Genomic DNA, 26,504 nt, shown 5'->3' on the forward strand with positions numbered 1-26,504 from the left:
GCCATGATCCCTGTGCTAAGTCATTCCCCATACTGCAGAAGCCATCTTTCTCAGTCAAAACACTCCTCCCCAAGTGACATCAGTCTGAGGGGAAGCAGTAGTCTCACTTGCAGGAATTATTCTGCCACAGTCTATGAAGCTTAAGATGGACTGCTGATTACAGCTGGATTTGCTTAATAACTGATTAGTTTTTTCATCTAAGGTGGAAAATGCAAAGAAGCATCTAAATGGGAAGACAAAGAAACAGACCGTAGGTGAAAGAACAAGAGATTCTCCAGAAGAAGAACTAGATGAAATGGAGGCAAGAAATTTATCAGACAGTTGAGAGTAATGATTATAAGGATACTCAGCAGCATGAAAAAAGACATAGAAACAATAAAAAAAGGACCAGTCAGAAATAAAAAATGCAGTATCTGAGATAAATAATATACTCAAAGGAATAAACAGTAGGTTAAATGAAGCAGAGGATCGAATCAGTGATTTTGAAGACAAGGTAAAAAATAAAAATAAAACAAGGAGAGCAGCAAAAAGAAAAAAAGAATTTTAAAAAATGAGAAGAGCTTAAGACACATTTTGGACAACATGAAGCATAACAACATCTGCATCATGGGCATACCAGAGGGAGAATATAGCAAGCAATGGATCGAGGACCTATTTGAAAAAATAATGACCAAAAACTTCCCTAATCTGCTGAAGGAAAAAGACACCCAAGTCCAGGAAGCTCAGAGACTCCCAAACAAATTGGACCCAAACAGGCCTACACTGAGACCATAATTAAAATGACAAGGCATAAAGACAAGGAGAGAGTCCTAAAAGCTGCAAGAGAGAAGCATGTAGTCACCTACAAGACACCACTCATTACACTGTCATCTGATTTCTCAACAAAACATTTCAGACCAGAAGGGAGTGTCGTGAAATATTCGAGGTGATGAAAAGCAAGGACCTACAACCAAGGCTACTTTACCCAACAAGGCTATCATTTAAAATTGAAGGAGAAATAAGGAGCTGCCCAGACAAGAAAAAACTAAAGGTTTTTCTTTAGTTTTCTGAAGTATTTTTCTGAAATACTGGTTTGGAGTTTGTTACCACCAAACCAGTACCTCAACAAATGTTAAAGGGCTTGGAGGAGGAGGAGGAGGAGGAGGAAGGAGGGGAAGAGGGATAAATAAGAAAAGAAAAGGAAAAGGAAAACAGTCTTACAATAGAATAGCACCGCATGCATATCTATCAATAACCACCTTAACTGTAAATGGCTTAAATGCTCCAACCAAAAGACATAGGGTAGCTGAATGGATAAAAAGGTGAAGGGATGAAAAAAGATATTTCATGCAAACAGAAATTTTTTAAAAACCTGGGCTAGCAGTATTTATATCCAACAAAATATACTTTAAATCCAAGGCTATAGTAAGAGGCAAAGAAGGACACTACATAATGATAAAGGGAACAATTCAACAAGAGGATATAACCCTAGTAAATATTTATGCACCCAACATAGGAGCGCATAATATGTAAAGCAAATCTTGATCAACATAAAGGGAGAGATCAACTAGAATACAGTCACAGTTGGGGATTTTAACATCCCATTGGCTTAAAGGGATAGATCTTCCAGACAGAAAATCAACAAGGATACAGCAGCTGTAAATGACACACTAGATCAAATGGACTTAATTGACATCTTCAGAGCATTTCACCCCAAAGCAGAAAAATATAAATACTTTTCAAGTGCACAGGGAACATTCTCTAGGATAGACCACATGTTAGGACACAAAACAAGTCTCAATAAATTTGAGAAGATTGAAATCATTTGCATCTTCTCTAACCACAATGCTGTGATTCCAGAAATCAATCACAAGAACACTGAAAAACATGCAAAGACATGGAAGCTAAATAACATGTTATTAAACAATGAATGGATCAACAATGAGATCAAGGAAAAAAATCAAAAGATACCTTGATACAAATGATTATGAGGACACAACATTCCAAAAACGTGGGACACGGGGAAAGCAATCCTAAAAGGGAACTTCAGAGCATCACAGGCCTATCTCCCAAAAAAAAAAAGAAGAAGAAGAAGAAAAAGAAAAAGAAAAGGCTCAAATGAATAATCTAACTTTACACTTAAAGGAACTTGAAAAAGAACAACAAACAAAGCCAAAGTGATAAGAAGGAAGAAATAATAAAGATCAGAGCAGGAAAAAAATGAAGTAGAGCTTTAAAAAAATTATACAAAAGATCAATGAACTAAGAGATGATTCTTTGAAAAGATAAACAAGATTGACAAACCTTTAACCAGACTCATCAAGGAAAAAAGAGAAAGAACCAAAATAAATAAAATCAGAAATGAAAGAGGAGAAATAACAACTGACACCAGAGAAATACAAAGGATTGTAAGGAAATACTATGTGCCAACAAACTGGACAACCTGGATGAAATGGATACTCCAGGAAATATACAATCTTCTAAAACTAAATCAGGAAGAATCAGAGAACCTGAATAGACAGATTATACTTACTGAAATTGAAGCAGTAATTTAAAAGATCACCCAACAAACCAAAGCCCTTGACCACATGGCTTCACAGGTGATTTTAATCAAGCATTCTGTGAAGAATTAACACCTCTCCTTCTCAAACTATTTCATAAAATTCAACAGGAGGGAAGGCTCCCAAACTTATTTTATGAGGCCAGCATTATCCTAATTCCAAAGCCAGATAAAGACACTACAAAGAACAAAAATGATAAGCCAATATCTCTCATGTGCTAAAATCCTCAACAAAATATTAGCAAACCGAATACAGTGATGCATCAAAAAGATCCTACACCATGATCAAGTGGGATTTATTCCAGGGATGAAATGTTGGTACAATATTTGCAAATCAATAAATGTGATTCACTACATAAAATAAAAGATAAAAAAAGATCGTATCAATAGATGCAGAAAAAGTATTTGATATCCAGTACCCATTTATGATTTAAAAAGTGGGAATAGAGGGAAAATACCTACACATGAAATAAAGGACATACATGACAATCCCACTGCCAGCGTCATACTCAATGGGCAAAAACTACAGGCGTCCCCCTAAGATCGGGAGCAAGACAGAGATGTCTGCTTTCAGCTCTCTCATTAAACGTAGTACTCATAGTCCTAGCCACAACAATCAAACAAGAAGAAGAAATAAAAAGCATTGAAATTGTAAAGAAAGAAATAAAACTGTCCTTATTTGCAGATGTCATGATACTGTACATAGAGAGCCCCAAAGATTCCACCAAGAAACTACTAGAACTGATAAATGAATTCAGCAAAGTAGCAGAAAACAAAATTGATATCCAGAAATCACTTGCACTTTCATATGCCAATAACAAACTAACAGAAAGGGGAATTAAGAAAGCAATTCCATTCACAACTGCTTCAAAAAGAATAAAATACCTAGGAATAAACCTAACCAAGGATGTCAAAGACCTGTAGCTGGAAAATTACAAGACACTGAAAGAAATTGAAGAAGAAAAAAATGAGTGGAAGCACATATGGTGGTCAGGGATAGGAAAAATTGACATCATTAAAGTGTCCATAATATCCAAAGCAATCTGTAGATTCAATGCAATTCCTATAAAGATTCCAAAGACATATTTCACAGAGCTAGAATATTTCAAAAATGTATATGGAATCACAAAAGACCCCCAAACAGCAACAGCAATTCTGAGAAAGAACAAAGTTGGAGGAATCACCCTACCTAATATCAAACTATGCTATAAGGCCACAGAAATAAAAATAGCATGATACTGGCATAAAAACAGACACAAAGACCAATGGAACAGAAGAGAACCCAGAAATAAACTCACACCTTTATGGTCAATTAATATTCAACAGAGGAAGCAAGCACAAACAATGGGCTAAAGATAGTTTATTCAGTAAATGGTGTTGGGAAAACTGGACAGTTACATACAAAAAAATGAAACTAGACCACCATCTAACACCACACACAAGAATAAATTCAAAATGGATCAAAGGCTTAAATGTTAGACCCAAAACCATAAAAATCATAGAAGAAAACACAGGCATCAATATCTTGGACATTGCTTGTAGCAAATACATATGCAATATATCTCCCCAGGCAAGGGAAACAAAAGAAAAAATAAGCAAATGGGACTATATCAAACTAAAAAGTTTTGCACAGCAAAGGAAATCATCAACAAAATAAAAAGACATCCCAAGAATGGGAAAACATATTCACCAATACATCTGCTCAAAGGGTTAATATCCAAAATTTATAAAGAATTTACAAAACTCAACACCAAAAAAAGCCCAGACAACCCAATAAAATATGGGCAAAGGATCTGAAGAGACACTTCTCCAAGGAGGACATATAAATGACCAATGGACATATGAAGAGATACTCAAAATCACTAATCATCAGAGAAATGCAAATTAAAACCACAATGAGATACCATCTCACACCTGTCAAAATGGCTATCATCAATAAATTGAAAAACAAGTGCTGGTGAAGATGTGAAGAAAAGGGAACACTTTTGCACTGTTTGTGGGAATGTGGATTGGTGCAGCCACTGTGGAAAAGAGTATGGAGATTCCTCAAAAAATTAAAAATGGACCTGCCTTTTGACCCAGTGGTCCTACTTCTAGTAATATATCCGAAGGAGCCCAAAACACTAATTTGAAAGAACATAAGCTCCCCATGTTCATTGGAGCATTATTTACAATCATCAAGATGTAGAATCAACCCAAATGTCCATCAATAGATGAGTGGCTGTAACAACTAGGGGACATTTGCACAATGGAATACTACTCAGCCATAAAAATAAAAGATAAAGAAAATTTTATCCAACAATATGGATGGACCTGAAGGAAATTATGCTAAGTGAAATAAGCCAGTCAAAGAAAGACAAATAACATATGATTCCACTCATGTGGAATCTAATGAAGAAACTGAACTAACTGGCAAAATGAGGACAGACTCATAGATGGAAAGCGGGATGATAGCTAGTAGGAGGGAGGAAGTGAGGGGGAGGAGGGACTGAGCAAAAAGGAAAACGGACTCATGGACGTGGACAACAGTGTGATGATTGCTGGGGGAAGGTGGATACCAGGGGACAGACTAGTAATGGGAAAAAACTACAATAGAGATTATTTTAAAAATTTTTAAATAACTACATATTTTGCTATATATTGAAAATACTATATTTTGTATAATGACATTACTTATCAACTATCAAAAACATATACTGTTGGAATTGGTTAACCTAAATGGTTAGTTAGCCTGGCTTGTGTCTTCCATATCTTCTAGTCTCTCTGAGGGTAAATAGCAGCATTCATAAGACAGCTAATTTAGGCATTTTCAATACTGTGGATTTGTAGTTTCTCATAAAGCCATCTCACCATTATGGAGACTGACCCAATAAACTTGGCTTCTTCATTAGCACCCTACCTCAACCAGCTGGAGTAACTGCTTCCAGAAAACATATATTATACTGCATTTTCTTTAGTATGATCTAAGAATTTGAACCTAACATGTAACCTGATCCTATATCTTGACTAGAGCAATTCATCAAATATGTTTGTTCTTTCCTATGCATGATTCAGAATTACATTTTTATTTTTCTTCCATAATCTGTATCCTTATAACTGAGTTCATTTCCAGGTTTGTGTCATGTTGAGTTGATTGGCTTTGTAAAATCTTTCATAAATGCAACCCAGCACATTGAACATACCTTAAAAAGCACCACCATTTGCTAAGTAAGAAAATGGAACAAGTTTCTACCTACATCTGCTTCCCAAACAAGTTGATACTGGTGACAAGATATTGCAGTATGCCTTGAGGGATTGCTAATCATATCCAGGCCTTTGCCTTAGGAGCATGAGTTGAATGTTGGCCTGGTGTATAATTGGACTCTTACGACCATCTGGCAGCTTCTGTGACATATTAGTGGCCTTGGCCCAGTTTCTAACTGGCATGTATCTGCTGCATCCACAAGACAGCTTAACTTTCTAAGTAAGAAAGGTCGTAATATCTTTTTATTCTTTAGCTATGATGCAATTGCTTTCTGTAGTTTGTTTGTTTGTTTTAACTGTGAAGAAGCTAAAATTTCAAGATTCCATATTACTTTCATCCTGAGCCTTTTGAATCTTCTTCTGTACTAACTGAAATAGAGTCTAGAAGCTGCGGATCCCAGCCCTGTGTCTTGAAGAAATTATGTAGCATTATGTATCTCTTCTCTGGCTTCAGGCCATAGGCGTTCTTAATCTGCAGACTGTCTGCAAACTTGGAGAGAAAGCTTTGTCTGTAATCATTTTAAACAGAACCAGTGGAGACAAAATTGCTTTAGTTAGTAGTTTACCAGCTTAAACTGAGTACTCTCTAGTTGGAATGGAAACTTAAGGAAAAATTCAGAATAAGTTTTCACTTACATTTTACATCTTACTTGGCAACTTGTTTGAAAATGTTGCATAAAATATCCAGCACAGGAAACATTTTATATTCCTGCTTATGATTAATAAATATGGAATCTGAGGCATTCTATTTTATAAATCGAAGCCTTAGTCCAGATTTCCTGTTTTTCTACATTTAAAAAAAAGACAGGGTAAAAATAGCACTGAACTGTATAGGGTGCTCACCCAGGGGTCAAGACAACAGGCAAAACGGATCAAGATGCCGTGATGCTGAGGTTTCTCAGACCATCAGTAGAAACATTCATTTTGTAGTCACTGTAGATAGCTAAGACATTGGTTGCAGGTTTTATAAAAATATAATTAAATATATTCTACTTCAGATTTTCTATGCTTATTGAGAAAAGGAAAGAATAACAAAGTAATAAACAAAATAATAAACGAGTGACTTGAAAATATAGGCTCACACATTGATAGCTCATGGAAAACGCCAGTCAAACTAGTCAAACCTGCTTGTCACATCTTCTTTTTAATCACATCTCTATCTGCCTGTATTCACAGACCTGGCTGTTGTCTTTAATCTTTAAGACCCTGCACCACCACCCCAAACACACATGCACTCACACATTCTGACCTTTGTTCAAAGATTTTCCAGGCCGTGTAATATCCTACAGTGGATCTTCCAGCATCCCTCTGTCTGTAGAATATTACCAAGATACTTTGAAAAGTGTATTTCTGGCAGTAGGTACTTTGGGATTGGTACCATTAGTTGACAACTCATCATGCTAAGAGGAAAGTTTTCTCATTTGTATTTTTTGCAGCCTAAGGAATGTTTCTTGGTACAACCAAAGGAAACAAATGAAGATTCCACCAAGACCAAGAAGAGGAAAAAGGTAATATTACTAATTCCTTACAATAGCATGGCCCTACATCGTTTTCATCACCTTTATGTATAGTGTACTTTGATGAAACAATTATTGTAATCACCACTTTAGAGATGCAAAAATTGTAAGATTCATTGAGGTTTGGTGACTTTCCAAAGATCGCTTGTAATAAGTGTTTCTATTGGAGTTAAAAATAAATCCTCCTGATTCCTGTTTCAGTTTTGTGGAGCACTAAACATCTTTCTTCCCCGCCCTGTGTTTTCACTGTGGTTAGCAGTCAGACATGGGTTTCTAATTCTAGAAGGGGCCCAGAGCTGTCCTGCCCGCTGGCCCCTCTAACTCTGTCCAAGGAAAGAAATATACTAATGTCCTTTTCTTAACCATTTCAATTTCTAAAACCTTTTATCTTAGAGTATTAACAGAGAAAATGATAAGCAGACGAAGGTAGTATAAGGCATTTCTGACTCTCATTTAGAACCATAATTTGAAGCAAAATGATCCCCTTGCATTTTAATACTTGCCTGTGAGCATATGGAAGGAAGACTCTGTTGCTCCTATACAAACTTTCTTATGGCTCAGACTTGGAGAAAGTGTGGTTAGCTTTGACCTTCCACCACAGTTGTGAAAACAGGAGTGTAATTCTCTCCCTGCCAGGAAGGGTCTACTGCTGAAGTCAGCAGAGGAAATATGATTGAGATTAGAGGAAAGAAGATGGACTCAAACCAATTACTTAACAGCAAGCTTTTAGAAAACTGTAGTGTGTGTGCATATGTTTTCTTTGCTTGCAAATGGCCAAGTAGGAAGATAGGAGATGCCAAATTGGCTGAGGTTTGGCAAGTCCTTAAAGAAGTAACTTTAACTTCTCTTTGATAGTTTGTGCATTAATGGCCTTCAGGAGTGTTAAGTTCTTGGTGGCTTAAGGTCAGAGCCTAGCTAGATAGGTTAGCCTTGGATGAGGTCATGCTAATATGTGCCCACTGATGACATCTTTTTAAAAGTTACTTCATTTGACAGGACTTTGACCATTCTTGGCAGTAGTGTAAAAATTAGGATATTGTGGAAGGAGGAAAAAAAGCTGGGGACTAGGGGTGGATGGGGAATGGCTCTTTCTAGATCTTTGGTGAAACAGTAGAAGGAAATGAGAAGAGAAGTTTGTGATGAAAGATTGTGTGTTCCTAGTACATTGCAGGCATTCAGTACGTGCTGCACAAACAAATCCAGATCAAAATAGATGTTGTACAATATTTCCTGTTCTGAGTTCCCAAGGACAACTTTAAGACTGTCTCCCAAGACTTGAGAATTGAGGGTCTAAAAGTTCCTTTTTTCAGTGTGTCTTATGCTCAAATGGCTTCTGCAGCTTTAACTTTAACCCCAGAAATCCAAAGTGAGAGTCAGTGCCTTAAAAATGTCAGTTTTCCTAGAAGTCTTTGTAACTAAGACTTACAAGGAATCTTTGAGGTCACCCATTCATTTTTCAAAGCAGTAATGTCCAAGAAGTATCTGTCCAGTTTTCTCAAATGTGTTTATTCCCATTCATCCTCAACCATGACCAAAAACTGTGTGCAGTTTAAAATGCAAGAGGAATCAATATCTCCTAAGCCAAATGCCATTCTAAAATCTTTCCTCCCTCTTTTTCTTTCCTCTTGCATCTTAGAAGAAAATTACTGACATTCTTGCAAAATCAGAGCCAAAACCAGGGACACCTGAAGACCTGCAGAAACTACTGAAGGACTATTACAGCAGCAATCGCTCAGTGATTGAATTAGAAGAACTTAAGCTACCAGGTACAGCCAGGCTTCTTGGTTGTTTTGTTTTTGTTTCCTTTTTTCCCCTTACTATTCTGAGATTAGTCATTCAGAAGGACCAATTGTTATTTGCTAGCAATTTTCCTGATGAAGAGGAGCAAAACAGATTCACCTTTATACTATGGCAAAGTATCTCAGTCAGACATCATATACAGGGTCTGGCAGAAGTTAAGGCCTGCTTGAGTGTGGCTGGTAGGGTAATAATATGGGTGTAATAATGTATAGTTTTAATTTGAACATTTAATCTAAAATGTCATATGGTGTGCTTGAGCATGATAGTGTTATGTTACAGAATTACTTGCTTATGATTTTGTAATAAATGCTTTTTTTAATAGAAAAAAGCGACATTATTTGTGCCGGGCCCTGTATATTCCCCATGTGGATACTCCTTTCCTCAGCCTCATAGTTTTAATTCTTAGATGAATTCTTTACTAAGGTGCTAAATAATGTTTGTTTGATCTAATAGAGGGATTTTAATTATATTTTTATTCAAAGGGCTAATTGTTGGGCATGCATTGTTTTAGCAGATTCTTCAAGGAGTAAGAGTCCCTAAGGAAAATAGATGTTAAATAAAAATAAAGTTAAATCACTCATTTAAAAGTACAGATATAAAACATGAAATTATTCATTCTTTATAGACAAGAATGTTAGCTTTAATTAGAAGCTTAGTTGTTGCTCTTATCATGGATTTCTAACTATGCTTTTGTTTTTAGGATAGTTTTTGGGTCCCAGTCTAGAGCTTTCCAAGCAAGCTACCTAAAGATAGGGACAGAATTCTGCATTTTTAGCAAGACCTCATACTCGGTGATTCTTCAGACTAGTATTGTTTGGAATCAACTGTGTTAGAGTATTTATAATTAAGTTAAAAGATATGGCAAAATTCTTAAAACAACTTATTTTAATTAATTTCAAATTTATGAAACATCCTGTAACTCTTGGGCAGAGATTGAGGAGCTGTTGTTATAAATTCAAACCACAGTTTGGGTACCATGCCTGAGATGAGCTATTTATAGACTATGAGGGATATCTAATACTGATTTTAGAAAACGTGAAGGGTAGTTTGATTTCCTTTTTCCATTTCAACTTTATGCTTTCTAGAGGCTTGAGAAGCTGAAAAACAGCCCATTCCCTGAATTTTTATAATTCCTTCGTGATACACTTTTTTTAAAAATGCACATTGGATTAGAGACACGAGTGCCCTGTCTGTTTCCTTTCCAAAAGGGACGCCTTTAGGGAATTGAAGGAGTGCATTTCCACATGAGCGAGATCCAGAGGTTTTGACTTGCTGAGCCCAGGCAGTCCAACGGCAGTTAGAAACCACTCTTCCCAGCACAGCAGTTCCTCTGGAGGAGAGCGAGGCCCTGACTGTTCTTTCTCAGGGAGCAAGTGTTACAACAAAGCCTCTGTGCAAGGTTTAACTGAAAAGTGTGGTTTTACTATGGCTCAGTGGTCAATTTTTCTTTCTAGTGTTTTGTTAGGGTATGTAAACCTCCTACTTCGGAAGGACTCGTGAGATAATGGGACCACTGCAGCTCTGTAACCTCATGGAACATCATCAACCTTAATTTCCTAGAACTGTAGAGAGGTGAAGGTCAGGAGATACCTTTAAGGAGTCACTTGAGTTCCATTGTGAGTTTACATTATATTATTGCTGAATTAGAGTTTAGTAATACAATAGGCAAGAATGTGTGGTCATGTGTTGGTTTAGAAAGAAAGGGAAAAAATGGTAAATATGTCTCAAATACCATTACAGTTAAAAAGGACAGGTTCTCATTTTCAGTTAAGACATTAGGCCATTCTGATTCACAGTGATCAAAAGCATCATAGGAAGGTCTTGGAGAAAAGTCCCGTCACTACACTGATGGGACCACGGACACAGAAGAAGTCTATGCTAGGTGACGGCGGGGACACACCGGGGGACACACCATACGTTACTTGGTGCAGGCTCAGGAAGGGGAATGAATATAAGGGCGCAAAAAATAATAAAGTATTTTTTCTGTTTAGTTTGCCGTGTGTGTAACTTGGTTTTGATTTGAGGTTTTTTGTGTCTGTAGGGCAGGAACATGTCTTTTCAATTAATATCGTGCACTGTACATTGTTAATGTCATGCACATGGGTACTTAATTAGAGTTTCAAGGCAGGAGTCACTTGGAGCGAATCTCGCTGTCCTCCTGAGAGCTGCACTGCGGTTTAGATCAGTGCTACATGCCCCAGGGCTAGCTGCAGCGAATCCAGCCGGCAACTTAAAAGGCAAACTCCCAGGCTCGCCCCCAAGGAATTCCAAATCACTATGAAAAAAGGGGTCCATCCCAGGGATTTGTATCTTTTGTAAAGCTCTCCAGGTGAATCTCATCATATCCAGACTTGGGAAACTATAGTTTTAAAGACCATCCAAGGCTCTTCAGCAGTACAGGAGGCAACGTCTTTGAAGTGTGTTACTCACATAATATGTTATAAATGCTAGGTTATAATGTAAATGTCATTTTATTTAGTAATAATTTACTCCCTAGCACTCTGCTGTGGTTATAGAAAAACTTTTCCTTGTGGAAAGAATTAGGACAATAACATGATGCTGCTTTTTTACCCATCTCAGTTACAGAGTTAATAACACTACATAATAGCTAGACCATGATTGTCATTGGTTGAGCAAGTCCCATGTTTTAGTGTTACATTGCCTTTTACTGTGGTGCTGTGTTGTGTTTTGATGTATTAGTTCCACTCTTCCCTAACATGCTCCAATTTCCTTTCTCTATAGGCATTCACTCTGTGTTGTTTTTAAATGTATATGTCTTTGTAAAATATGTCATGTTGCTGTATGTGTGTACATTTTACAGTTTATCTAAATGATGTTGTGGTGGACCATTCATTCTGTGTCTTCCCAACTTAACACTTTTTTGATATATGCCTATACGGCTTTATGTACATCTAGTTAAGTGCTTCTAAATACTACATAGTATTCCGCTGATTTCATCTCTCACCTATTACTCACTGATGGTCTCAGATGTGGACACCCAGGTTGCTTCCTGTTCCCCACGATCACAAATAATGCTGGAGTTACTATACTTGTGTATGTCCTTTCACAGGCCACACAAGAATTTCTTTCCATTATTTACTCAGAAATGTAATCATACGGTCATAAGGTGGTATAGATCCTATTTTTACTATTTTCCAGAATAGCTCTACCAGTTTACACCTTCCCCTACAGTTCATAAGAGTTTCCATCACCCTACATTCTAGACAATGCTTGGTATTTTACATCTAACAGTGGCCCTTCTACTGTGTGCGTAAAAGTTATCTCATCATGTATTAATTTGCATGCTTATGTTGACTAGTGAGTTGGAACACCTCTACATCGATTTGTTAGCTGACTCAGCTTTTCCTTTGTATACTGTCTGTTCTGTGGATGTCAAAAAAAGATGCTTCATTAATCCATTGAAAAATATGATAGCTTTTATTTCACGACTCTAAGAAACTAGAGATAGTTGAAGTTTACTTGTTGTTGCTGTTGCTATTGTTTTAATTACTAGACAACACTTTATATAGTGAGCCTCCAAATCACTAATGTTTTACAACCTTGTTCAAGTAAACACTATTCACATTTAATCTATTTTTATTATGTGTGTGTTTGCAAAATTCTCTACAAAGCATGTTTCTCCTGTTTTTAGACTCCTGTTTCCTCAAGGCCAATGATTTGACTCATAGTCTTTCATCATACTTAAAAGAAAGTAAGTAAACTCTCATTTAAAAAAAGTCATTCACCAAGTTGTTATTACATTAAAACAGAAGTTCAATCTCTTTAAAATAAAAACTTTCAAGACTACATTTAAAATAAAAAGATTCCACCTTTTAAAAAAAATGTTTCCACCTTAAGTGGATTTTAAATGGAGGGTTTTTTAGGTCCCTCTTGATATTAATTGTTATTTATTTAAGTTTATTCTTGTTTTGCTCTGGCTTTAGTAATTTGGAATTTGGTCTCATTTTGTTTTATAATACACTCAAAGTATCGGTCAAGGAATCAAGATACTAACTAGTGGTCTAGTCTCACTAATTTCCTGTTTGACCTGGAACAAGTCACTAAGTACTCTCTGGGACTAGATTTTCTTAACTGAAAGATAAGGAAGTAGACTGTCGGACCTCTGTCCCAGCTAGGAGATTCTGAAATTCTGTTCACATCTGACAGACTTTGGGCATTACATAGTCAATCTACTTTGATCTTTTCGGTATATATTGTGTCATAGTCAGTAATAACTAGATTATTCACACAAGCTAGTCATTTATTTGTAACCAACAATGAAATCGTTTAGAAGTAGAGACTTAGCAGTCTTCTTTCAAACTCTAAGCAATTCTGATGACACTCAACTTGAGTTCATAAACCTTTCTCAGCCTCAAATTCAGCAAATGTAAATGAAGATAATCAAGTCAACCTCACTATGTTAGAATCAAACAAGAGAATGTGTGTAAAGTGCCTAGCACAATGTCACTCTTTAACAAATGTTTGCTATGATTTTAATGTCATTTTCATTTTGTATTTTACGCCCAGTGCCCCTTTAAATGTTAACATTATTGAATCAGATTTCTTTTCCTAGTCAACCTTGCCTTCAAGCGTCAAACACATTAAAATATTGCAAATGCATCATTCCAAACTTTTCTTACTTAGTCCTGAAACTAGTCACATTTAGCTACTTGGCATAATATATATTCTGTGTTGTAAGTTAATGATATTTCATTTTAATCTAATGCCTAGACTAACCAAAGAATGGAATCTAAACAGTGTCCATTGTATTTTATTTTACTTAAACACTAACAAAAAAGTAATTGGAGAACACTCAACTTTGGGGGCCCTATTTTTCCATATTTAGAATAATATTTTTCTTATGGTCTTTTTTTCAGTCTGCCCTAAGTGGGCAAAACTTCGGAAAAACCATACTGAGAAGAAATCAGTCCTAATGCTGATCATCTGCAGCTCTGCCGTCCGCTCCCTGGAGCTCATTAGGTTGGAAGTTTCACCTATTATTTCATAAATGTTTTCTGAATAACTGACATGTGCCAGGTTGATACATTCTGTATGCTGGAGAGGGACTACGTAGCATGAACCAAACAGAGTCCGCCCTCTCTTAGAACTTTCAATCAGGAACACAGACCATAAACAAATCAATATGCATTGTAACGTCAGGTGGTGATAAGTTATACAAGAATAAATACAGCATGACAAAGGGATAGAAGTGGATGGGGGCTTCTCCTAAAAGGGTGGTCCCAGAAAGCTTCTCCAAGGAGAGGACATTTGAGCAGAGACTTGAACAAAGTAAAGAAAAAAGCCAAGCAGATATCTAGGAGCACTCTAGGCAGAAGGTACAGTTAGAATGATCTGAATAATCATTCTAAAGAATCACTTTGGCTGCTTTGTGGGGAACACACTTTGTAGAGGGCAGGGGTGAAAACAGGGAGAACATAGGAGCAATAACCAGTTAGAAGAAAAAATAGAAGAAAGATCTAATTTAAAATAAGAAAAGAAAAAACACCAAGTAGTAAACTTACCAAAGCCTGTATAAAGAAAATACTATACGGACAATGCAGAAGACCTTGCATAAACAAACAGGCATACTAGACTCTTCAATAATCAGACTCAATGTTGTAAAGATGCTGTTTTATCTAGGATAATCTATAAGTTTCACAGATTCCCAAAGAAACTCCAAAAGAATTGTTTTTATACTAAACTGGTTCTGAGTTCACATGAGAAGAAATAGATCCTCAGGAAAATTCAGCAAAAGATACTATGCCTATAATACCAGATTTTTAAGCAAACATATTACAAAGTCTCAAAATTAAAACAGTATGGGACTAGCACATGCATGACAGACAGATCAGTGGAACAGAATGAAAGTTAAGAAATAGGCCCATATCTGTGAAAATGTGGCATATGGCAAAGGTGACAAATCAGTAGGGAAAGATGGATTATTTAATAAATGGTGTTGGAACAAGTAGGTAGCCATGTGGAAAAATAGAGTTGGATTCATATCTCACTACTTATACCAAGATAAATTCCAAGTGGACCAAAATTTAAATGTAAAAATTATGTTTTAAAGATAATTTGTCAGTGCTTTCCTAAGTGCTTTCACATACTTTTTTCATTTACTGTAGTTACTGTAGACTACGCGGAAAGGCTCCTACTGGGTCTAGGGTAACAGTCAGCCTTCAGGGAAGAGCCATCAGAGTGAAAGGGGATTCACTGAGACGTGCCCTCTCCCAGAGGCAGGGTCTGTGCCAGGTTTTGACACAAGACAAAGTAAAGGAAGAATTTAAGTTATACGAGTTAAGCTATACTAAAGAAAGAGGAACTTTATCAAGTAGGTGCAAATGTAGACACTTGGTAGCTATTTAGAATCTATTTTTCTAAATGAACTAATCTGATCATAAATTTAGAAAAGTAGTTGTTATTAAGCTTTGTTAATAGTCCTTCAAACTCTCCTTTCCCCATTAGGCACACACAAAAGTGATCTTTCAACTACTTCTGTTCTAAACATAATTGATGTTCAAGACTTCATCTGCTCCTGGGAAGCTGTATTTGAAACCATAGGGTTTACATTGACTTTTCAGTGTTTTAAAATCTACAACCACATAACTTACTTCATATTCAAACGCTAATGGCAAAGAGGTTGGCCTCAAGGTGGCCTCTTAAAAACATGTTGTCAAATTGATTTGAGTGTTTTCTGTGCATAAATGCCTTTCTGAGGGGCATAAAAGCACTATGTTGTCGCACTTGACTTACCAATTCTCAGTGTTTTTCCGTGTCCCCAAGCAAATACTAGGATCCATTTCTATGTTAGGTGATTTGCAAAAGGTAATTTTTGAGCAGGCACAATGAGCCCTATTCACAGAGATTAATGGGGAATAATTCTAACCTTTGTAAGAATATCTGCTCCCTTGAAAACCATGAGTTATGTTAAATATGTCCCCTAAATTGTCTTCCTACTTAACCTTGCCATGGAGAAAGCGTATGTGTAAGTAAAAGATCAAGTGCAATGAACTCATATAATGTGATTTACTATTTACAAAATAGTAGATTCCTATTGGTCAATAATATTTCCCAAAACATAATAATGATATATAAATGAAAGTAATATTCTCCAGCAGTTTTTCCATGTTCGTTCTTGCCCCAAACATCAACTAAAAGATTTTGTTATTTTATACCCATTTATATCCAAAGCATTTCTGCATATAAAATTTTATGGAAAAAGTTCACTCTGCAAAGTAAATAAAAGTGGGGCTGCTCTAATGAAGGACATGAGCCCTCTTGCTACTCCCGGTCAGGTCACCCCCCGCCTCCCCCAAACCACAGACAACTTTTTGTCGATGCCCTTGGGCTCCACAGAGCACGGGCTGGCACCACTGCTGTAAGATACTGGGCTGGCCAAAAAGTTCATTTAGTTTTTCCCGTACAATGGCTCTAGTAGTGTTTAGTTGTCTTTAACTTCATTCAAAACAATTTTCTTAGAGTACCTTCAGCAAGCATTTTTTTAAAAAACATCAAAATTGATGAGTTTTTGTGCAGCCAATTTAACATTGAAATGGAAGAAGATACACAACAGTTTCGGCATGTATGCTTTATTATTTCAAGAAAGGTAAAAACACAACTAAAATGCAAAAAAAAAAAAAGATTTCTGCAGTGTATGGAGAAGGTGCTGTGACTGATCAAATGTGTCAAAAGTGGTTTGCGAAGTATTTTGGTACTATTGACATTCTGGCCAAGTACTTCTTTGCTGCGGGGCTGTCTTATGCACGGGAAGATGTTTAGCAGCACCCCTGGCCTCTACCCACTAGAAGCCAATAGCAGGAGACAGCCGACATGATCAAAATATCCAAATCAGTAAAGCTATTGGTGAAAATGAAAAATGTGTCTTTTATTTTACAAAAAACTGAACAGACTTTTTGGCCAACCCAGTCACTCTCACAACCAAATACTGTATGAGAAGTATACTGCAGAGCTTGAAGATAAGTTTGCTGCCAGCGACCTGAAACACAGAAATTCTGTTTTGCAAGTAGAGCGCAGATCCATGTTTCAATAATCAAGAGAACCTAATTGAAGCTGACCTTACATGTGAGAGTTATAAGCCTGATTAAAAGGCTACCCCACTTTCATTTCAGAGATGGCTAACCTGAAAACCTCAGGACTTTTATGTGTGTGTACACATAGAATACACATACACATGCACATATATACATACATAGATGCACATATCCTTTTGAATAAAGTAAGACTTAATACTTAAGTTGCCAACAAAGCCAGAATGAGTGACTTTTATATGGATTAATGTATTCCTTTTCATTAGATCGATGACATCATTCAGAGGAGACAGCAAAGTCATAAAATTATTTGCAAAGCACATAAAGGTAAGCAAAGGGCCTGTGGTAATATCTCCTGACAGGAGATATTAGTGATCCTTCAGGGCCACTCCTAGAGCTCAGCTTTTCCCTCCAGTCTCCGCTTATCTCCTTGTCAAGCATTTTTTTTGGTGCCTCCTTAAATAACAAACTTAAAACGATTCTGGTTTTCTTTGCCTTCTGCCTCTGCATCCCCCCTCTCCCCGCAGCAGTCGCTGCTCTGCTCCTCCGCGCTCCGAGATTCCTCTATAGAACCTGAGGTTTGACCCCCGGATTCTTTGAAGATTTACCGGTTTTCTTCTATCTTGATGTTAACCTTCTTTGCCCTAGAAGTTGACCCTAGACAAGGGTAGACCCTAGACAAGGGTAGACCCATTTGCTTTTTAACTTTCTTAGCTTTAAGATAAAATGCTATAAATTGGCCTATGAGTGATTGCACTTTCTAATGACTCTCTGAAACATGCGGGAAGGGTACTTCCTCACATATCCAAGAAATTGCTGTCCTACAATGCAATTCAATTCTGATGTTATCTACCTAGAGGTCCATCAGATTTCACTGGTTAAGGGTTCAGCACTTCAAGACTGCATATGCATCCCAACCCCCAACATCACACACCAGTCACAAGCTCAGGCTGTTACCTGTACTTCTGACCAACAGGTTATAAAACAGAGGTTCCCACCACCCCCTCCTCCAAATTCAAGTAATTTGCTAGAGCAGCTCACAAAACTCAGACAACATTTTCCTTTCTAGATCACGGGTTTGTTATAAAAGCATGGAATTCAGGAACATTCCGAGGGAAGGGATGCATAGGGCAGGGTACGGGGAAGGGTACGAGCTTCCGTGCCCTCTCCTGGCACAACGCTCTCCCCAGTCTCCACGTGTTCACCGACCCAGACGTTCTTCAGACCCCTTCCTCTCCAGTATTTTTTGGAGGTTTCAAGACATAGACATAATTGATTAAATCATTGGCTATTGGCAATTGATACCGCTTTCAGCCCCTCTCCTCTCTCTGGAGGTTGGAGGTGGGACTGAAAGTTCCAATTGTCAAATTATATGTTTGGTTCTCCTGGAACCAGTCCTCATCCACAGGTGCTTCCAAAAGTCACCTCATTCAAATTAACGAAAGACAGCTTTATCACTCTCAACACTTAGGAAATTGCAAGGGCTTGGGAAGTTGGGAGTTAGGAACTGTGGACGAAGGCCACATTTATATGAGAATAAATGGTAGTCTGCCTCAATATCACACTTCTCTTTATTCTCTTCCATCTTGGAATAGGTCCAGGAGCAGGTAAAGTTGCTGGAGAAGCGTGCCATGCACCTGGGTGTAGGAACTCCAGGGAGGATTAAAGAACTCGTTAAACAAGGTATGAAAAGAGCCAGTGATACTCTTCCGAGCTGGGAGTTTGCCTTACCCCCATGTGAGTTTTCGGATACCACATGTGTGACGGAGTGAAACCAGATCTCTGTGTTAACTCAGGAGTTGGAAACTCAGCCATTAGTCTCTCAAGTCGGCCAGCAGGTGTAACGGAGCAGGGAATGATAAGGACTGGGGCAAACTGCAGTGCATGTGCCCACCCAAATACCTTATTTCAATTGCTGTAGGCACATTAGTGGATCTACAATTAATCCCATCAGTTTGTACCCTCTGGAATTTGTAGAACTGGATGTGTTGAGCATTTCCCTCTCACTTAATTGAGTCTTTGTTCCCCAAGACTCCCATTCCACTTGAGAGCTGGTATAAAAAAATATGTTGAAACAAAAATTCAGTTTCTGTGGATGAAATACTGGTATTCTAGAATATTTCTCTCAAATGCATTTTTTTAGCGTTTTGCCCAGAAAGTATTCCAGACAACGTCCGCTTGCTAACCTGCTAATGATCTAATAACCTGTTATACCTGCCAGAGAGATTACAGATTTCTTGTCAATACTCATTTCCAAATTATTTATTTAATATAGTAATAGAACATTGTTTTATAACCGACAGGGGCTATTCCGGTTTGTGTTTTTTTTAAATACCTAACAGTTATGTGTTCCAGTATAGTAGTGCTTCTCTCCAGATAAAAGGTATTCAGAGTTAAATGAACTCACTGTATGCAGAACTCTGTGCAATTACAAGTAACAAACTGGAGGCCCCAGATGAGGAAGGGAAACAAATATTTTTTGGTTCCTCTTTGTACTTAGTGGTCCACTTGACATGCTTTCATTGATCCCATTTAGCACCCACATCATCCTTGCAGGCTGGCATTCTTATTTCTTGTGAGAGAAAACTAAAGTTCACAAGAGTTAAGTGGCCCTCCCTCAGTGTAAGCCTTCCTGGATCCCAAGCCTTTCCCAGCCAGGGAGCTTTTGATCCCGTTAAAGAGAGAAGTGCACGTAGAATTAGACTGACAAGACAGTAAGGGCCAAGGGCCTAATGAGCCCTTTCAAGTCTAAAGGAGTTGAAATGAGGGAGAGACTGATGTGGTACCTGAATTTACAGAGGAAAGAGTTTCTAACTGATATTTAAAGTATGAGGAGGATTAAAATAGGACTTTTGAAGTATGCAGATGTGAGAAGAGCATTCAAGGAAGGGAGAATAGCTGAATCCAGGAGGGCAGGGAGAGATCCATGTGTGTATCTGGAGGAGGTGATAAGTAAGCCATATTGTGTTGGGTTTAAGAGCTCCTATTAGGGACGCAGACGTCCAGATCTAGGTCCTAGGTCCAACAACTTAACCATATCAGCTCTGTGACCTTGGCAAGTAACTTTACCTTGCTAAACCTGTTTCTCTGTCCAAGTGACAGAAATAAAAATGGTACCTTTTTCAAAGAATTATTATGAAAATTGAATGCCAATTAAGAGCTTAGCACAGTGAGTGTTATACCTTAAGAATGCAACAAATATTAGTTGTTATTTATTTTAAAGAGACCACCTTTCTTACTTGGAGACTTCGTGGGCTATAGTAGCCAGTGATTCAACTGGAAAGAAAGTCAGATTGTGGAGGAAGGACCTGCAACAGTAAGCTAAGGAGTTTGGATTTTTTTTTAATAGGTATGAGAATTCAGTTCATATCTTTATTTATTTATTTATTTATTATTATTTTTAGAGAGACGGGAAAGGAGGGAAAAAGAGAGGGAGAGAAACATCAATGTGCAAAAGAAGCATCGGTTGCCTCTCACATGTCCCTGACTGGGGACCTGGCCCGCAAGCCAGGCATATGCCCTAACTGGGAATTGAACTGGTGAGCTTTTGGTCTGCAGGCCAGCACTCAGTCCACTGAGCCACACCCATCAGGGCAGGAGTTTGGATTTTTTGTCTTGTGAACATAAAAGTCGATGAAAGTGAAGGAACAGATGAGAGGTGCTCACAGTCCATCTGTGAGACACAGAGTTGGCAGAGCTTGGCTGGGCAGCAGGAAAGGCCAGGAATGGACACCCCGTCTCCCACAGCCCCTGTAGCCAAAGGTTCCTCTTCCTTCCCTGGAGTACACATGGTTTTCTGTGTGTCACCAGGCCCCCATGCGGCGGGGCCCCTCTTTGTATTTAAAAAAGAGGGAGAAAATAAAGGCTGCACAGATTATTGAAATTAGATTTATACAGACTTCTGAGAATTCAGTATGAAAGATTATTTCATTTGAGAAGTGGGAAAACCATTTAGAATACTAAAAAAAAATAACTTTTACTTCTGATTCTGGTTGAATGAATGGTTTAATATTTATTAACCACAGGTGATAGGCTACATACAAAGTGTTTAAAGAGAACAATTCTAGCACTCTACAAACTGAAAATCTAACAAAGCAAGACAAACAGCATATAACACACTGTATGTAGCTGTTATGACTTAAGATGTTTATATGTATTGTATATGAAGGAGAGTTTCCAGATGTCAAATATCTCATGACATTGAGATCCGTACAATTACAGACAGAATGGCATTGTTTTAATTTAATAATGAAGGGATTTTTTTACTATAAGAGCCTTTGAAAATGCAAAAAGATACAGATAAGAAAATAATTCACTTTAGAGATAATCTCTTGTTAGTTAATATTGAACATAGTTCCACTTAGTCTTTTTACTAGGCATTTTATATATTTTTATAAGTAGAGCTCATACTGTATATCATAACTTTATGACCTACCTTTGCCACATATCTCATGAGGACTTTCCTTGTCATGAAATAATTTTAATTTTTTTATTTTTAATGCCTATATAATATTCTATTGTAAAGTAATAGTTTTTTTCCAGTTTGAGCTATAATTGACATATAACATTGTATTAGTCTGAGATGTACAACATAGTGATTCAATATATGTGTATGTTGCAAAATGATTACCACAACAAGTTTAGTTAACATCAGTCACCTCACATTGTTACATTTCTTTTCTTGTGATGAGAATTGTTAAGATCTACTCTTAATAACTTCCAAATAGGCAGTTCACTATAACCACCATGCTATACATTACATCCCAAGGCTTATGTATCTTATCACTGGAAATTTTTGGTTTTTGACCACCTTCACCTATTTCTCCCAGCCTCACCTCCAGCAACCGCCAATCTGTCTCTGTATCTATAAGTTTGGTTTTTCTGGACTCCACATATAAATGAGATCATACAATATTTGTCTTTTTCTGTCTGATTTATTTCATTTAGTATAATGCCCGTAAGGTTCATCCATGTTGTTGCAAATGAGGGGATTTCCTTCTTTTTTATGGTTGAATAATATTCAATTGTCTATATGTGTCACTTTTTTTTAATATCATTCATTCATTGGATAGTTCGATGGTTTTTATGTCTTGGCAATTGTAATAATGCTGCAGTGAAAGTAAGGGTGCAGATATCTTTTTAAGATAGTGATTACATTTCCTTTGGCTATATACCCAGAAATGATATTGCCAGATCATATGGTAGTAATCTTTTCAATGTTTTGAGGAACTTCCATACTGTTTTCTATAGTGGCTGTGCCAATTTACATTCCCACTAACTGTGTACAAGGGTATCCTGTTCTCCACATCCTTGCCAACAGTTATCTTTTGTCTTTTTGATAACGGGTGGGAGGTGATGTCTCATTGTGGTACTGATTCATATTTCCCTGATTATTAGTGATGTTGAGCATCTTTTCTTATACTTGGCCATTTGGATGTCATCTTGGAAAAATATCTATTCAGTTCCTCTGCCTATTTTTAAATCAGATTTTTTTTTTTTTTTTTTTTGCTATTGAGTTATACAAGTTCTTTTTATATTTTGTATGTTAAAACCAAGTTAGATTGGTTTTTAAGTATTCTATTATGGTAGACTATTTGGATTGTTTCTGATTTTTTGCTATGATAAATAATAGTGCAGCAATCATCTTTGCAAGTAACTGTGATTAAATTTCTGATGTTTTTATTGGGATGTATCATAGAAGGAAAATTATTCTATCAAACAGGGAGCATTTTAAAGCTTCTATTCTGTAAGGCCCAGTTGCCTTTTTGAAAGGTTGTATCTGTTTCCTCTGCCACCAGCAGTGAGTTATTTTTAAGGGAAAACTGTCAACCCATTGTCATTCTTTATCATTTTCAATTTTCCAGAGAGTTTTATAGGAGGGCTTTGTAATTATAAGAAGCATGAAAAATTCTTGTGGACAGAGAGAACAATATTGAAATAATCACAGAGAAAAAGTTGAAGGGAAGTGCCGCAGCAGTGTATGGGAGGGCTTCGGTTATGTTTCCACGTGAAACGTGAACAGCTTGGGGCAGCGGGAAGGGCACGGGGAGTTAACTGTGCCCAACTCGGAGGCCTCTGGGACTCAGACAATCACTGTGGTCCCCTGGAGCCCACATTCCATTATTTTCTCTAGATAGAGAGGAAGACAGTGGGAATGGAGTCCTTAAGAGGGTTAGCAGTCTCCTCAGAGAATAGCAGCCTTTGCATAGGGCCCATTAACCTTAACATCCTTTTCTGCCTAAAAATCACCTCCCAGCCCTGTCCTCATCTTTTTGTCCACTCAGCTCCTCAGTCACGCGGACTCCAGTAGACTCAACTCCTCTGAAAGGCCTCTATCCCAAACTGCAGAACATTATCAGATACCTGTCAGGAATGAAACCTAACCCTCTGGGGCTTCCTGGAGGCTTGGGGTTGATTCTTTGCCAGAACTTGAGCATTTGACAAGCTTAGCAAGAGCAGATTCTTTGCTTCTCTCATCTTCAGTGATAAGGAGAGTAAGTCTCAGAGCCACATTTCTTTTCCATCAGGCAAGGGCAAGGTATGAGTAAAGGTTATTTACTGGGGGGAGAGGACAGCAAATGAAGCAAACAGAAACCAGGAGAACAAAAAGTCATTTTTTAATTTTATTTCATTTTTTTATTGTTCAAATACAGTTGTCTCCATTTCCCCGCTACCACTTTCCCCTGCCCCACCCACCCCCACCTCCCATCCTCATCCTTCCCCACTTTGGCTTTGTCCGTGGGTCCTTTTTACATGTTCCTTGATTTGACCCTTCCCCTTCTTTTCACCATTACCCCCCCCCTCCTTCCCTCTCGTTACTGTTGGTTTGTTTTTTCTTTCAATGTTGCTGGTTAAATTTTGCATGCTTGTTTGTTTTGTTGATTAGGTTCCACTTACAGGTGAGATCATATGGTATTTGACTTTCACACCATGACTTATTTTGCTTAGAAAAGTGCTCTCCAGTTCCATCCACACTGTCACAAAGGGTAATAGCTCTTTCTTTCTTTCTGCTGCATAGTATTCCATTGTGTAAATGTACCATAGTTTTTTGATCCACTCACTTATTGATGAGCACTTAGGTTGCTTCCAGCACTTGGCTATTGTAAATTGTGCTGCTATGAACATTGGGGTGCATAGGTTCTTTTGACTTGGTGTTTTGGGATTCTTAGGGTATAATCCCAGCAGCCGAATCACTGGGTCAGTAGGCAGTTCCCTTTTTAGCTTTTTGAGGAAATTCTGAACTGTTTTCCGCAGTGGCTACACCAGTCTTCATTCCCAAAAACAGAGTACTAGGGTTCCCTTTTCTCCACAACCTCACCAGCACTTGTTTGTTGATTTGTTTAAGGTGGCCCTTCTCACTGATGTGAAGTGGCATCTCACTGTGGTTTTAATTTGCACCCCTCTGATGGCTAGTGATGCTGAGCATCCTTTCATATGTCTCTGGGCCCTGTGTGTGTCCTCCTTGGAGAAGCGTCTGTTCAGGTCCTTTGCCCATTTTTCAATTGGATTGTTTGTCTTCCTGGAGTCTTATGAGTTCTTTATATATTTTGCAGTTCAAACCCTTGTCCAAGGTATCATTGGCAAATATATTTTCCCATAAATCCATGTCCCTATGGTCAATTAATATTTGACAAAGGGGGCAGAAGCTTAAAATGGAGTAAAAATAGCCTCTTCAATGAATGGTATTGGGAGAGCTGGACAGCTACATTCAAAAAATTGAAATTCAACCACTAACTTATACCATACACAAAAATAAACTCAAGATGGATAAAAGACTTAAATATAAGTCACGACACCATAAAAGTCCTAAGAGGAGAACATAGGCAGGAAACTCAGATATTCCACGCAGCAGTATTTTCACCGATATGTCCCCTAGAATAAGGGACATAAAGGAAAGAATAAACAAGTGGGACTTCATCAAAATAAGAAGCTTCTGCATGGCTAAAGAAAACATCAGCAAAATGAAAAGGGAGCCAAAAAGTCTTTTTAATTAGCTTGTGTCATGAGGTCTTTACTGCAGTAATTCTCTCCCTGTCTCTTTCAGGTGGCCTTAATTTGAACCCCTTAAAGTTTCTGGTGTTTGACTGGAATTGGAGAGATCAGAAGTTGAGGAGGATGATGGACATTCCCGAGGTACCTTGTAACAAGCAATTGCCTTTAATCTCTTTTTTCAATTTGAACTTTGAAATTTGAGTTCAAACACAGTAATAAAGTCTTTGACATGAGGAGCCAGCATATTCTGGCCTTTGACAGTTACTCTAAAGTAACAATTAGAGAGGCCATCTCACCCCTTACACATAATTCTCTCCCTTCCATGTGTTTTGTAGGAATCAGCTTTATTTCTTCATTAAATGACCGATGGCTTCTGCCGCCTAGGGATCATATCTGTACTGTGCCTTTCAGGGACAGGAAGATCTGGAGAACGGGCACTTTTCCCTGTGTCTTGCTTCAGCGTCACGATCACCTTTGCTTTTCACCCTTTTAAGTGTATTTGGAGATGGGGACACATATTTGCCTCATTGCCCACATCTCTACATTCCCTTAAAACCCACTTACTGAATTTAGAGGGCTGTTTGGTTTTGGAGGATAAGGGAAACATTTTCAGCAGATTAAAACTGAATGCCTTTGTGGGCACAGCGTTAACTCATATTTATGAAACTAATTCATTATCATGATAATGTGAAAAAATTGATTTGCCACCAACCATGTTATCATAGGGCTAATTTTTCAGTCTAACGGGTTGTTTACAAGTAGCCGTTGGAGAGAAAAGGATCCGTGCAGCCGTCGACGTGGCAGCCGGTCACCAGCTGGGAACGAATCACAGCAACAACCGAAGAAGAGCCTTAGAGTCACTCGTCCAGCTGAGCCAAATGAAGTCCTTCACCGCATAAAACCACAATCCCCAAATGAGCACACCTGATTCTAATTGATCAGTGAATTATACCAGATATCAGTTCAACAGACAATTTTCTCAGTTTCCTACCCACACATGCGCACGCACACACACTGTCCCCTGCACCAACTGGTTTTTTAAAACTTGTTTAATCAGCTTGATGTCCAGCACATGAGGCCATATTTGATTATTTCAGTTTTAATGTTAAATCTGAGTATTCCACCACTAGTTTTCTAATTTCAATAAAAAGGAGAAATAGTAACAAAACAAAAAAAAAGAACCCTTGTTATCCATAGCTTTTTTTATTATGTTGATGTTGTTATTATCAGTTATCCTGTATTGAGATATTGTGCATAATCTGGGCACACTGTGGCTATCACTGCATGAGATTTTCTTGTATGAGATTTTGGTTTGAGTGGCCGCAAACAAAAGGGCACTTTAATGAGACTGATGATTTCTATAAT

General features: G+C 37.7%; 1 protein-coding gene across 5 annotated transcripts in view; it reads left to right on the forward strand.

Annotated features, from left to right (window-relative positions):
- CMSS1 (cms1 ribosomal small subunit homolog) overlaps positions 1-26,504 on the forward strand; it is a 370,489-nt gene that overhangs the window by 343,255 nt on the left and 730 nt on the right. For 4 of the 5 annotated variants that reach the window (XM_054577359.1, XM_054577361.1, XM_054577360.1 and 1 more), the window contains exons 3-10: positions 7,219-7,290; positions 8,936-9,065; positions 12,752-12,811; positions 13,977-14,079; positions 17,414-17,474; positions 18,743-18,830; positions 25,192-25,280; positions 25,902-26,435. In XM_054577359.1, coding sequence (XP_054433334.1) covers positions 7,219-7,290; positions 8,936-9,065; positions 12,752-12,811; positions 13,977-14,079; positions 17,414-17,474; positions 18,743-18,830; positions 25,192-25,280; positions 25,902-25,994 — 696 coding nt within the window. In that variant the 3' untranslated portion in view covers positions 25,995-26,435. Of the gene's footprint in view, positions 1-7,218; positions 7,291-8,935; positions 9,066-12,751; positions 12,812-13,976; positions 14,080-17,413; positions 17,475-18,742; positions 18,831-25,191; positions 25,281-25,901; positions 26,436-26,504 lie in introns of those variants that run through there. The other variant, XM_054577358.1, reaches the window with a different exon arrangement.

The sequence above is a fragment of the Pteronotus mesoamericanus genome, unplaced genomic scaffold (assembly GCF_021234165.1).
Source record: "Pteronotus mesoamericanus isolate MK-2021 breed Mesoamerican mustached bat unplaced genomic scaffold, CSHL_Meso_final contig_42, whole genome shotgun sequence".
Taxonomy (NCBI): domain Eukaryota; kingdom Metazoa; phylum Chordata; class Mammalia; order Chiroptera; family Mormoopidae; genus Pteronotus; species Pteronotus mesoamericanus.